Genomic DNA, 14,300 nt, shown 5'->3' with positions numbered 1-14,300 from the left:
CAGGATTTATGCACAGCTGCCCTTCTTCTTTTATTCTGCACAGGAGAGCCTCGAGTTTTCACATGAGAAATATTCTTCCCTTGTTTGTGGACAGGACTCTGGGTCATGGGTTGCAGTGTAGGAGGATGCTCGTGAGCGGTTACATTTTGCAGTGGAAGAGCAGGGTCTGTTGGCTCCAGCATAGGAGGGTTGGTAACTTTTCCATCTACAATGATAAATCAACATAAAGCAACAATAAATATGATGTTTAAGAACAAAAAGTAAAGACAGTAAAATGCATTCAGATAGTGGTGTGGACACTGGAGTGTGCTGAGAACATGTAGGGGACTAAACTGGAAAGCTGAGTGCTGCATCTAACTTTTTAAATGCATCCTTTTTTTTATTATATTAAACTAAGTTTTGACATTATTACGCTATGGTGTATTGTATCCTCTCTTTGGGTTAATACCAACCGATACCCATGGGTCATACGGATTACTTGGTTCTCTGCTGGTAGTCTTCTTTCCATCTATCTATCAAGCTGCATGTCTGTTTCCAGCCGAGGATTTATTTTCTTAAAAGGACATCTGCTTCTTTGATTTGGCATCTGGTAAGGAGGCCCCCTGTGTGGTGGCGGTACACTCAATTGTGATTCAACCACTGGGTGGTTTTTCTGTCCGTGCATTTTTTTGTTTTTCACACTGTACTGTGAAACTGCATATATTGTACATTTATTCATTATTTTTGACAATATTACGCTATGGTGTACATTTTCTTTTTTTTGGTTGATGTGAAATTATGATTTGTGGAATCAACGCCAACCTATGCTAAGAGGCTTGCAACTATACATCGCAGTATCGTATTATTGTGTCTTCTTGCAAAATTAAAAGCCCGGGCTAGGTTAAAGCCACTTGCTTAAATCGGCTTACTATATGGTAAGCATGTTTTTCACAAGGTGACGGTACACTCTTTTGTGATTTAGTCACTGGGTTGTCATTGTTGTTGTTCAAGCATTTGAATTAACATACATCATAATAATCTTTTGGACTGTAATTAGCGCAATTTTCTCTTTTTCATTTTTATTTGTGCTTATCTCACATTAATTGCCGCTTTGGGACTGGTTCATCCAATTAGTTTATTTGATTAGCGCAGTTTTTTTACCCTTTACCACTTAAATGCATACACAGCAATTGTAAATCTGTAAATTCTTCAAGTTCACTGCATGCAAACATCACCGCGCTGCACACCAAGACATCTTGTTACACAGTATTTTTATTCAGTTACTGCTTAACAGTACTTTACCAGAACATGCATCATTCAGGTCTTTGCTACGTGATGCTGGTCTTTGCCGCAAAAGATTTATTTCCTTTCTCAGCAGTTTCAAGCGCCTTGTGCGTGCTCCGCTGGTTCGAAAGCTGCTAACAATATCAAGCTTCTCAAGGAGTTCCTTAAGCTGACATTCTGGAGACATATGAGCTCTGTTCTCAGGGAGCAAAAGATCATCCACTGCAAAATGACAAATAATAGAAAGGTAGAAGTTCCTAATCCTTCGGAATTACTTTGGTATAATAGCTACAGCTTTATCTGATGAAAAAAAAAAAACAATGTTTACCTGCTACATGTTAAATTGACTGGATTTATAAAGATTTAAAAAAAAAAAAAAAAAAAAGGAAAAAGTACTGAGCAGCAAACCCTGAATGAATGACCATCATTCATGACACTGGTTTAAATAGAACATGCAGTATATTGGAGGTAGTTGAGGACTTAGGAAGTACAGATTAAAAATGTAATCCAAGTACATACAGTGGATATAAAAAGTCTACACACCACTGTTAAAATGTCAGGTTTCTGTGACGTAAAAAAATTAGAGAAAGATAAATAATTTCATAACTTTTTCCACCTTTAACCTCTTGCCGACCAGCCGCCGCAATTTCACTGCGGCAGAATGGCACGGCTGGGCACGGAGTGTACACAGAGCCGATGCGAGTGCCCAGCGGGCGTGATGACTGGTGGACTCCCGCGATCGCTCATGACAGGGCGAGAACCGGGATCTGTGTGTGTAAACGCACAGATCCCAGTTCTTTCAGGGGAGAGGAGATAGATCGTGTGTTCATACTATGTATGAACACCGATCTCTCTCTCCTCCTAAACAGTCCCATCCCCCCACAGTTAGAAACACACCTAGGGAACACAGTTAACCCCTTCCCTGCCAGTGACATTTCCATAGTAATCAGCGCATTTTTATAGCACTGATCGCTGTATAATTGTTAATGGTTTCAAAAATGTGTCAAAAGTGTTCGATGTGTCCGTCATAATAATGTCGCAGTCCCGGGGAAAAAAAACAAAAAACAAAAAAAAAAAAAAAAAAAAAAAAATCGCAGATCGCTGCCATTACTAGTAAAAAAATAAAATTATAAAAATGGCATAAATATTTCCCCTATTTTGTACACGCTATAACTTTTGCGCAAACCAATCAATATAGGCTTATTGCGATTTTTTACCAAAAATACGTAGAAGAATGCATATCGGCCTAAACTGAGGAAAAATATTGTTTTTTTGATTAAAAATGTGGGATATTTATTATAGCAAAAAGTAAAAGATAGTGTTTTTTTTCAAAATTGTCGCTCTTCTTTTATTTATAGAGCAAAAAATAAAAACCATAGAGGCGATCAAATACCACCAGAAGAAAGCTCTATTTGTGGGAAAAAAAGGATGTACATTTTGTTTGGGTACAGCGCCGCACGACCGCACAATTGTCAGTTAAAGCGTCACTTGCCGAATTGCAAAAAATGGCCTGGTCATTGAGCAGCCAAATCTTCCAGGGCTGAAGTGGTTAATGTGACCTATAAACTGTACAGTTTGAAAAACAAACTGAAATCTTTTTTTTTTTTTTGGGGGGAGGGGGGGGGGGGAATAATAACGTGGTTGCATAAGTGTACACACCCTCTTATAACTGGGGATGTAGCTGTGTTCAGAGTTAAGCAATCACATTCAAACCCATGTTAAATTGGAGTCAGTACACACTTGCCATCATTTAAAGTGCCTCTGATTAACCCCAACATAAAGTTCAGCTGTTCTAGTAGGTCTTTCCTGACATTTTCTTAGTTGTATGCTACAGCAAAAGCCATGGTCTGCAGAGAGCTTACAAAGCATCAGAGGGATCTCATTGTTAAAAGGTATCAGTCAGGAGAAGGGTACAAAAGAATATCTGAGGCATTAGATATACCATGGAACACAGTGAAGACAGTCATCATCAATTGGAGAAAATATGACACAACAGTGACATCAGCAAGAACTGGACGTCCCTCCAAAACTGATGAAAAGACGAGACCAAAACTGGTCAGGGAGGCTGCCAAGAGGCCTACAGCAACATTAAAGGAATATCTGGCAAGTACTGGCTGTGTGGTACACGTGACAACAATTTCTCATATTCTTCAAAATGTCTGGGCTATGGGGTAGAGTGGCAAGAGTGGGAAGCCTTTTCTTATGAAGAAAAACATCCAAGCCTGGCTAAATTCTGCAAAAACACATCTGAAGTCCCCCAAAAGCATGTGGGAAAATGTGTTATGGTCTGATGAAACTGAGGTTGAACTTTTTGGGCATAATTCCAAAAGATATGTTTGGTACAAAAACAACACTGCACCTCACCAAAGGAACACCATACCCACAGTGAAGCATGGTGGTGGCAGTATTATGCTTTGAGGTGGTTTTTCTTCAGCTGGGAAAGGGGCCTTATTCAAGGTAGAGGGAATTATGAACAATTCAAAATATCAGTCAATATTGGCAGAAAACTTTCAGGCTTCTGCTAGAAATAGGAACATGAAGAGGAACTTCATCTTTCAGCATGACAGCTGAGTATGCATCCAAATCAACAAAGCAATGGCTTCGCCAGAAGAAGATTAACAGTTTTGGAATGGCCCAGCCAGAGCCCAGACATGAATCCTGAAAATCTGTGGGGTGATCTGAAGCCGGCTGTGCACAGGAGATGCCCTCACAATCTGACAGTTTGAGTGTTTTTGCAAAGAAGAGTGGGCAAATATTGCCAAGTCAAGATGTGCCATGCTGACTCACACCCAAAAAGACTGAGTGCTGTAATAAAATCAAAAGGTGCTTCAACAAAGTATTCGTTCAAGGGTGTGCACACTTATGCAATCATATTTTATTTTTTTTATTTTTACTTCCCTTCACCTAAAAGATTTCAGTTTGTTGTTCATTTGAGTTGTACAGTTTATAGGTCACATTAAAGGTGGAAAAAGTTCTGAAATGATTCATCTTTGTCTCATTTTTTGCATCACAGAAACCAGACATTTTAACAGGGGTGTTTAGACTTTTTATATCCACTTTAAAGCATACACCCTGTTCCTCTTCTTTCACCATCACCGCCAGCAGGACATGGCTCTGTATTGCTACAGTAACAACTGTGTAACAGGAATCTTCTGAATTGTGCCTGAACACTGTTCGAAAGCCTAACAGTGAAACACTCCTGGACGTCTTTTCCATTCACAGAACACCTTTTATTCTGTGAAATGCATACAAGATACTTTGTGAATGGAAAGGGGAAGAAAAAGAAGGAGAGTAACTGACACCATCCTTCACTGTATGAGCGCTGTATTTAACACCAGCTGATCCAGAAGATTACTGCAGACAGTATTGTGCATGAGTAAAGCTAAGATTTTCAGCCTTTCCAGCAGCCATATGGATGTTATAAAACCAGTAACGTTTCACCAATACGGATATCCGTGCTGATGCTAAACATTTGCATGAGTACTTATACTCGTGCAAATGCTCAGATTTCAAATTGATACTTTTTTGCGTTCAGAGGTCCAAATCGCACTTATCTGCAGCTTTGAAAGCACGCCATAGAAGCGCAATTTCAAAGACATAGATCAGTACAATAGGTATCAGTAATTGGTATCAGCGAGTACTTGAGAAAAAGTATCAGTACTCGTTCTTAAAAAACTGATATCAGCGCATCCCTAATAACCAACATTGGAAGCAACTTATCAAAATTGACTGACCAATCAAAATTCAAAAATAGCTTTTCCTGGAGTTTCACTTTAAATTGAGAAGTACAATGTAGGAACATTGTTTCAGTAATATATTGATCAAAGAGGAGACATTTGATCGGCATATGTCGTCAGTTAAAGCAACAAGTAAAAAAAAAAAAAAAGTAATTAAATTGGTTTCCATGTTACCCCTTCTCAACACATAATTAACTCTATTCAACCCTAAATACCGTTTTGATTTTTTTCATTAATCTTATTTTATTAAGAACATAATTAAAAACTGAAAAAAAAAAAAAAAATTTAACAATGAAAACTTAACAAAAAACAACACCAACAAAAAAAGTTTTTCCAATGTTTTGTTGCATTTAAAATATTTCTTTGTAAGAAAATATCACCAAAAGAAAAGCTGCTTTGTCTCCTGTGTTTTAATATCTATATATTACATAAAAATAAACAGGCCCACAGCAGAAAATTTGCTCTGGTCCATAGTGTGAGAAATGAAGGTACCTAGATGCAATATCCCTTTTTTTGCTGAGCAAAAAGATCTTACCTTCTTCCCATGAAAACCGGTAGTAGTCATCAGCATGGGGCTTCTCAGGTAGGTGCATCAGAGTATGTGGGTCATAACCAATGCTTTCTGCCTGACGTCTAGCATTATGAAGTACTGATGTACCTAACTGGTGAAGACGCAACGCAGCTTGATGGAACACAGTCTCCCGAGAATTATAATGCAAGCAGTTAGAGATGATTAGGTTGAAATCATCTTCAAAAGCTGGAAAGGATGAGTACTGGTGACATTCCAGTTTGTGCCGCATTGTGGAAAAGTCCATGGGGTGTAAAACAAAATCCATGTAGTCCGGTACCTGGTGAACAAGTCATATATTTAACAACTGTAAATTGTGAATACACTGGACCTTACCAATTAGAGAAAAATGGACAGCTTACTTCCTTTAGATTTACAGGTTCTTTAAAGATGTTAGCTGGGTCCTTCTCCTGCAACAAATCCAAAGTGGCACGTAGAAACACATTAAACGGAGTCAGCTGTAGCTCCATTGCTGCCTGGTGCAATTTAACCTAATAAAAGAAGGAAGCAATCATTAAAGGAAAGCAAAAAAAAGTTAACAATTAATAAGTAGATATGATACAACCCCAATTCCAAAAAGATGGGAAGCTCTGTAAAATCGACAAATACAGAATTTAATGATTTGCCAACCTTATAAACCTATCTTTTATTTACAATAGAAAACAAAAAACGTATCAAATGTTTAAACTGAGATAATGTACCATTTTAAGAAAAAAATTTAATATTTTGAAATTGTTGGCAGAAACACATCTCAAAAAAGTTGGGACAGGGCCATGTTTACCACGGTGTAGCATCCTCTCTTCTTTTACCAACACTTTGTAAACATCTGGGAACTGAGAATACCAGTGGCTGGTGTTTTGGCAGAGGAATGCTGTCCCATTCTTGCCTGAAATAAGATTCTAACTGGTCAACAGCCCTGGGTCTTTTTTGTCATATTTTTTGTATCAAGATGTGCCAAATATTTTCAATTGGGGAAAGGTCTGGACTGCATTAAGGCCAGTTAAGCATCTGGACTCCTTTACTATTAAGCCATGCTGTTGACATAGATGTAGTACACAGTTTAGCATTGTCCTGCTGAAATATGCAAGGCCTTCCATGAAAAAGACATTGTCTGGAAGGGAACATATGCTGCGCTAAAACCTGGATATATCTTTCAGCATCGATAGTAGCTCTCCAGATGTGCAAGCTGCCCATTCCATACAAACTAATGCACCCCATATCATCAGATATGCAGGCTTTTGAACTGAGTGCTGATAATAAGCCGGAAGGTCCCTCTGCTCTTTAGTCCAGAGGATGCGGCGCCCATGGTTGCCAAAAAGAATGTCACATTTCGATTTGGCTGACCACAGAACAGTTTTCCACTTTGCAACAGACCATTTTATATGAGCTTTGGCCCAGAGAAGACTGGCGTTTCTGGGTCATATTCCGAAATGACTTCTTTGCTTGATAGAGCTTTTCATGTTCACAGACAGTGATTTTTGGAAGTATTCCTGAGCCCATGCAGTGATGTATATCACAGAATCATGCCTGTTTTTAATGCAGTGCTGTTTGAGGAATATCACAAGCATCCAAAATCAGGTTTCGACCTTGTCCACAGAGGTTTCTCCAGATTCTTGGAATTTCCTGATATTATGTACTGTGGATGGTGATATATTTCAAGCCTTTGAAATTTTATGTTGAGAAACATTCTGAAATTGTTTGACAATTTTTAAACGCAGCTTTTCACAGATTGGTGAACTTCTGCCCATTTTTACGTCTGAGACACACTGACTCTCTAAGATGCTTTTTTTATACCAAATCATGATACTGACCTGTTGCCAATGAACCTAATTAAATTGCAAAATGTTCTTATAGATCTTCCTTGTTAGTACCACTTACTTTGCCAGCATTTTGTTGCCCTGTCCCAACTTTTCCGAGACACATTGCCGTCAATTTCAAAATTACCTTTTTTTTTTTTTTTTTTTTTTTTAAATGTTACATTTCCTACAGTTAACCAACCTGATCACAAAGGAAACACAGGTCAACAGCGACATCTTCTTTCTCTCAAGATGCAAAAAGAGGAATCTCATACCACAGGGTCTCCGGATTAAAAATCCCTGTGCAAATACACTGAACTCTCCTTATGCAGAAGGACTCTGCAGACGTACCAGCGAAAGGTTAAGGAACAACCTCATTCATAAACTCTATGGTAAAAGGGAAACAATCCGGAAACAAAAGCAGTTGGTGTTTGAAACCTCAACACCATTGGACCCCACAAGCATCAACCAAATTAAGAATGAAATTGAAACCTTACAAAGACAACTGCAAAAACTTGCCATGAACAGGAAGCAAAAAAAACTCCAAAAGCTACACCAAGAGCAGACCTTTTGGATACAACCTAAACAACACAAAACAAACACAACTTCTATAACTCCTGCTATCAGCAACTTGGAAGCCAATCCAGAATCCCAAGGTATCCCTTGTGTAAATGCTGACTTTACAGAAAATGTGGATATAACAGAGGAACTCGGAATAATAAATTTGTCAAATCATCAACTTACTACACCAGAAACAACAGTCCTCTCCAAAGGCCTCACATTCTGCCCAACCACCAAATTGGATAAATTACAGGTATGGTCAGATATGGAGGAATTCTTTAGGAGACTAAGGCTCAAAGAATATTTTGACAGTAAGGAAAGGAATCCTAGGACAATAGATGGTTACAAAAGGAAAAAGAACAGCAACTTCACACCTCCACAAGGACGCAACCCCAAACTGGATACCTATATTGACAGCTTCAGGCTGCGAGTTACATCCCTGATATCCACCCAGCAAAAGAAAACATTATACAACCTTTCACCACTGGAGCGAAGAGTTGTACATGATCTGCGCAATAATCAGGCCATAACCATCAAACCAGCAGATAAAGGGGGAGCAGTCGTTGTGATGGATACAGACAAATATATACAAGAGGGCCAGAGGCAGCTGGCAAATACTACTTACTACAAAAAACTGGATTATGATCCAACCCAGGATTTTACTAAGCAATTAAAAGGTCTCATTGCACAATGCCAAGCCACCTACATTCAGAACTCATCAATGCGATTCCGGATAATCCAGAAATTGGAGACTTCTACATGCTGCCCAAGATCCACAAGCCAGGAAATCCAGGCAGACCCATTATAACAGGTATGAATACACTTACTGAACATATCTCAGGCCTTGTAGAAAACATGTTAAAACCTTTAGTCATGAACACTGCAAGTTTCCTACAAGACACCACTGATTTTCTGAACAAGCTTAACAATATACAACAATTACCACCTAATACACTTCTAGTCACTATGGATGTAGAATCTCTGTACAGTAACATCCCTCACAAGGATGGGTTGGCGGCATGTCACAGATTCTTATCATCCTCACCAGACCACAAATACACTGCTGAGGATGTGACACGGCTCATTGAATTCATTCTTACACACAACTACTTCACTTTCAATAATGACATCTATCTCCAGTGTATGGGTACTGCTATGGGAAGCAAAATGGCACCCCAATATGCAAATTTATTTATGGCTGACCTGGAGGACAAATTTCTGAACAGCATACAACAAAAGCCATACAGATATTATCGCTATATTGATGATATATTCATGATATGGACTGAAGGTGAGGAAAATCTAAACCAATTCTTTTCATTGATCAACACTTTTCACCCATCTATCAAACTAAAAATGGACTATTCGAACACACATGTCAACTTCCTGGACACTACAGTATACATCAGGGATGACAAGCTACACACGTCAATATACAGAAAACCGACTGACCGATGCAGCTATCTTCATAGTTCCAGTTTTCACCCCCAACACACCAAACGGGCCATCATACACAGCCAGGCCATCAGATACCACCGAATTTGTTCAGACCCAGAAGACAGAGATAAACATCTCAGAACACTGGCAGACTCCTTCCATAAGAAAGGTTACAAAGACAAAACCATAAACAACAGCATAAACACAGCCTTGAAAACCCGAAGAGAAAATCTCCTCCAATACACAGAGAAAAAAACAAATAACCGAGTACCTCTAGTCACCACATACAACCCAGCACTTGAAGGGATCAAAAAGATAATCAAAGATTTACAACCCATTATAACAGAGGATGAAACTCTGAAAGGAATATTCCAACAACCCCCATTATTGGCTTTCAGACAACCACCCAACCTCAGACACAAACTAATCAGCAGGAAACTTCACTCTGATTATGAAGTCAAAAATAATGGTAGCAAACCCTGCAATAAAAAACGCTGCAAACTATGCAACCAGATAAATCTATCCAAAAGTGTTACACACACAAATGGGACCTTCAATATCATGGGATCTTACAGCTGTACCTCAAGTAATGTTGTGTACCTCATCCAATGCAAAAGGTGCAGCAAAGGATCTTATGTTGGTGAAACAGGACAGAAGTTGCAAGCGAGGATGAATTTGCACAGACATACCATCAAAGAACATAAAGAAGACAGTTTATGCACACCTGTGGGACATCATTTCTCACAATCGGACCACACCATAGAAGACCTCAATGTCTTAGTTCTTAAAGGGAATTTCAGAACTATCCAGGAAAGGAAAACGTTTGAACTAAGAATGATACTTCTTTTTGACACGAAGAATAATGGCCTGAAATTTAGATATTGGTTTCCTTACACATTATGCTAAAGTTTTACGACCGCTCTGTGATTAGTATCCCCCCCCTGCATTCCCCCCTAGCTCTCCCTCTGTCTTATCTCACTAACTCTGCCGCTATCTTTATTACCATTGATTTGTATGTGTTTGGTTTTCTCTTCTTTTTTTTTTTTTTTCTTCTTTTTCTTTAACATTCTGCTTAAAAATTCGTGAATCAGTACTGCTTGGACCTTGAAGAAGGGGACATACCCCGAAAGCTTGTCCTGAAAAATTGTATGTTAGTGCAAATAAAAAAAGTATCACGGACAGTACTCAATTTTCTCTTAAAAATAAAAATAGCCACTCGCGCAATGTGTCAAACATCTAATGTGCCAATAAACTCCAAGACAAAAAACAGGGTTGCTGTTTTGTAACGGTGTGACTATACCATATGACAAATTACTAAGGCTGCTTTTACACCGAGGCGGCGGCGATAAAGTGCCGCTATTTTAAGCGATGCTTTACCGTTGTTTTAGCTGCGCTATTCAGGCACTAGTGGGGTGCTTTTAACCTCCGCTAGCGGCCGGAAAAGGTTTAAAACGGCCCGCAAGGCGCCGCTGCCCATTGATTTAAATGGGCAGGGGAGCTTTAGGAGCGGTGTATACACCGCTCCTACAGCGCTGCAAAGATGCTGCTTGCAGGACCTTTTTTTTACCTTCCTGCAAGCGCACTGCTCCAGGAGAGGAGAGGCTCTTTACAGGCGCTATGCAGGCACTATTTTTGGCGCTATAGCGCCTGTAAAGTGCCTCAGTGTGAAAGCAGTCTAAAAGTGAAAGAACTGCACTACCCTATTTATTTGGTATATATGAAAAGTGCTGCTAGTGCATATGCTTATACAATATATGCAAAGAATTGAATCAATCAGTGCAATATACATAAAGTACTGTGCAGTGCATAATAAAGTGCTTATGCATAAAAATACTGTAAAAATCAACAACTGAAAAAGAAATACTATACACAAGTGCTCCAAAAACATGCAAATATCCACAATTCCCCATGGCTACACTCACCAGGGTGCGCACTCACTCGTAGATATGGACCCACTAGGTGTATACCTAGGCAGGTCTAGCGAGCTTCTGGGTGATGTTATGGTGCCCAGGGCTTATGGAAACCGCAGGGATTATCATAACATTTATTAAAATGTAATAAAAAGTAAGGAAAAATGTCAACTCACAAACAGAGAGTGTCTTGCCCCAGCACCGGGAATGATCTGCCGATATGCATGTCAAAGAACGCCACTGCTCTGCGATCACCTAGAGCCAGCATGCGTTACACTGGACAGAAGTGACATGCTGCGTGACCAAAGAACCTGCATGTCTCTATTCAATATTGGATCATGCTCCCGGCTTAGTGTGCGTCGCCAATTCATATATTAAACTACTGGCAATTGATTCTTACAATAATTACATATCTAAAAATGCACTGAAATTAATAGAAATAAAATATGAACGTTTAAACCTTTACCTTTTAAAACCCAACAGTGGAGTAATTAAATTCTATTAAAGATGGGGGGAATATTTTTCTATTATACTGTGTATATGTTACCATACTGCAAGTGTCTAGATACACTGTGTTATGGGTATCCTTTACGGATGTTATTTTGGTATAGATCAAATCCAGAAACATTTTAGAGGATCTAATACTAGAGCTGCACGATTCTGGCTAAAATGAGAATCACAATTTTTTTTGCTTAGAAGATAGATCACGATTCTCTCACGATTCTAGCGGCGTAACATCATCTTTCACATTAAAACAAAAAAAAAATTGGGCTAACTTTACGGTTTCGTTTTTTTTTTTATTCATTGAAGTGCATATTTTCCCAAAAAATTGCGGTTGAAAGACCGCTGGGCAAATACAGTGTGACATAAAATATTGCAGCAATTGACATTTTATTCCCTAGGGTCTCTGCTAAAATATATATATTGTTTGGGGGTTCCAAGTAATTTTCTAGCAAAAAAAACTGATTTTAACTTAAGAAACAAGTGTCAGAAAAAGATTTAGCCTTTAAGTGGTTAAACTTCCTTCATTTACACATTGTTTAAAAACTAGGCAGACTGCCTGGATTTTTTTTTCACATAGAAGTTTATCCCTTTGATCTAAGAAGGAAGAGTTAGTTACAATGTTTCATGTTAAAAACTTGGCAGACTGCCTGATGTTTTCTTTTGACAGCTGAGTGAGCAGATAAGGCCCCTTTCACACGAGGTGGACTCCGCTTTCAAGGAGTCCGCCGGCTCAGCGGGAGATCAGTCCGTTGATCTCCACTGAGCCGGCGGATGACAGGTCCCTCTCTGCTCACTGAGCGGGGAGGGGCTTGTCAGGCGCCGCTGCCGCCTATGGAGGGATCGGATGAAAACGGACAGCATGTCCGTTTTCATCAGATCTCACCCGATCCGATAGCGACGGACCTGGACGTAGGGCCATCCGTCTGCTTTTAGCAGATCGGACCGGGTTGGATGTCAGCGGACATGTCTCCGCTGACATCCGTCGCTCCATAGGCTAACATGGAGCGCCCGTTCAGGTCCGCCGTCAAAACTGACAGGCGGACCTGAATGGTCCGATCGTGTGAAAGGGGCCTAAGTCTCTCCACTTGTCATACGAAAGAATCGGCAAACTCTGCAATAGAGATCGTCAGGGAGGTTGAATCGAGATCACAATTTTTTTGACGATTAATTGTGCAGCTCTATCTAATACCATAAGAGAGATCTAACAAAACGAAATGCGATGGATCTTTAAATTAGATACCCTTATTCCCCAAGGTTAAACATCGACATTGATCTTAAATTGCTTTTTGGTAGACGATCAATGTCACTACAACACAATATCAAATACTGGGTCTTTGCTTACTGAGTGATGCATCATAGGAGTATCATATATTTATCATATGGGTAACATTAGGGCACAGGGACCTATTGTGTAGAAATTTCACAAAGGTATTCTCCCCTTTTTTTATATATAAAAACGTCTAATTTCATCTTGTAGTAGGATGTAATTAGCCAGGTAACCACAAGATGGGGCCAAACAGGAACCCATAGGCTAAAGGTTTAAAACGTTCATATTTTTTACAAATCATTTTATTTTATTTTTTATTAAAGAGGTTGCATCACATACTAGCTGGTTATGAAATACTTACCTTAGAACAAAGCTGTTGCAGCAAGTTCGTGGGCTCCAGCACTGTTTGTCCGGAGCCGCAATGACGTCACATGCCTGCAAGCCGCTGTTCATGGCACAAGGCTTGGAAGGAATGGCACCCGTAGCTGTTCCTTCACAGCGCATGCACCAGTGATGTCACTGGCTGCATGTAATGTAAATCTCCTAAACAGTACACATTTAGGAAATATTTTCACTACCTATAGGTAAGCCTTATTATAGGCTTACCTATAGGTCAGGCATGTCCAAAGTCCTGCCCGCGTTCCGGTTCTGAACGGCCCACCTGGTTATTTGGACATATATATCTTTTGTGGCCCCCGACAATCTTCCAGCACCAGGGCCGCAAAAGATGTATATGCCTTGGAGGGGACAGGGAGGAGGCGGGACGAGTGCCGTACACACACAGGAGAATTTCCGGTTTACGGGCGGCCTCTGTAATAGGAAGTCCCATCCACGGCGCTGTTAATTGGTTTTGGACGACCTCCTTTGATGGACCATTGTCCATCAAAGGAGGCGGGACTTTCTATTAAAGAGGCGAGTGCAATTCCTGGCAATGGCGAGTGCAATTCCTAGCAATGGCGAGTGCAATTCCTGGCAATGGCGAGTGCAATTCCTGGCAATGGCGAGTGCATTCCTGGCAATGGCGAGTGCATTCCTGGCAATGGTGGGTGCTGCATTCCTAGCAATGGTGAGGTTATATTCATGGCAATGCTGGGTCTGAAGATGGGCACTTGCGAGGCTGCAGATGGGCACTGACCTTTATTTTGCTTCACAGTTCTTTATTTAAAATTTAATTTTTTTTCCCTTCGCTCTTAAAGTGAAGGTGCGTGTTATATTCCAATAAATATGGTATATCCAAATAATACGCCCAAGCTCATC

The 14,300-nt window shown here is 39.9% G+C and overlaps 1 protein-coding gene across 2 annotated transcripts in view; it reads right to left on the bottom strand.

Moving 5' to 3' along the window:
• The window catches only part of LOC141128596 (bromodomain and PHD finger-containing protein 3-like), a 100,812-nt gene that overhangs the window by 19,814 nt on the left and 66,698 nt on the right, over positions 1-14,300 (bottom strand). For both annotated transcript variants that reach the window (XM_073615969.1, XM_073615970.1), the window contains exons 5-8: positions 5,931-6,059; positions 5,536-5,848; positions 1,282-1,485; positions 1-205 (exon numbers count right to left, since the gene is read on the bottom strand). The exon at positions 1-205 is cut by the window's left edge and continues 92 nt beyond it. In XM_073615969.1, coding sequence (XP_073472070.1) covers positions 1-205; positions 1,282-1,485; positions 5,536-5,848; positions 5,931-6,059 — 851 coding nt within the window. The remainder of the gene's footprint in view (positions 206-1,281; positions 1,486-5,535; positions 5,849-5,930; positions 6,060-14,300) is intronic.

The sequence above is a fragment of the Aquarana catesbeiana genome, linkage group LG02, assembly GCF_042186555.1.
Source record: "Aquarana catesbeiana isolate 2022-GZ linkage group LG02, ASM4218655v1, whole genome shotgun sequence".
NCBI classification, from domain to species: Eukaryota; Metazoa; Chordata; class Amphibia; order Anura; family Ranidae; genus Aquarana; species Aquarana catesbeiana.
The sequence above is the reverse complement of the archived record's forward strand: the minus strand, read 5'-3'. Positions and strand labels throughout refer to the sequence as shown.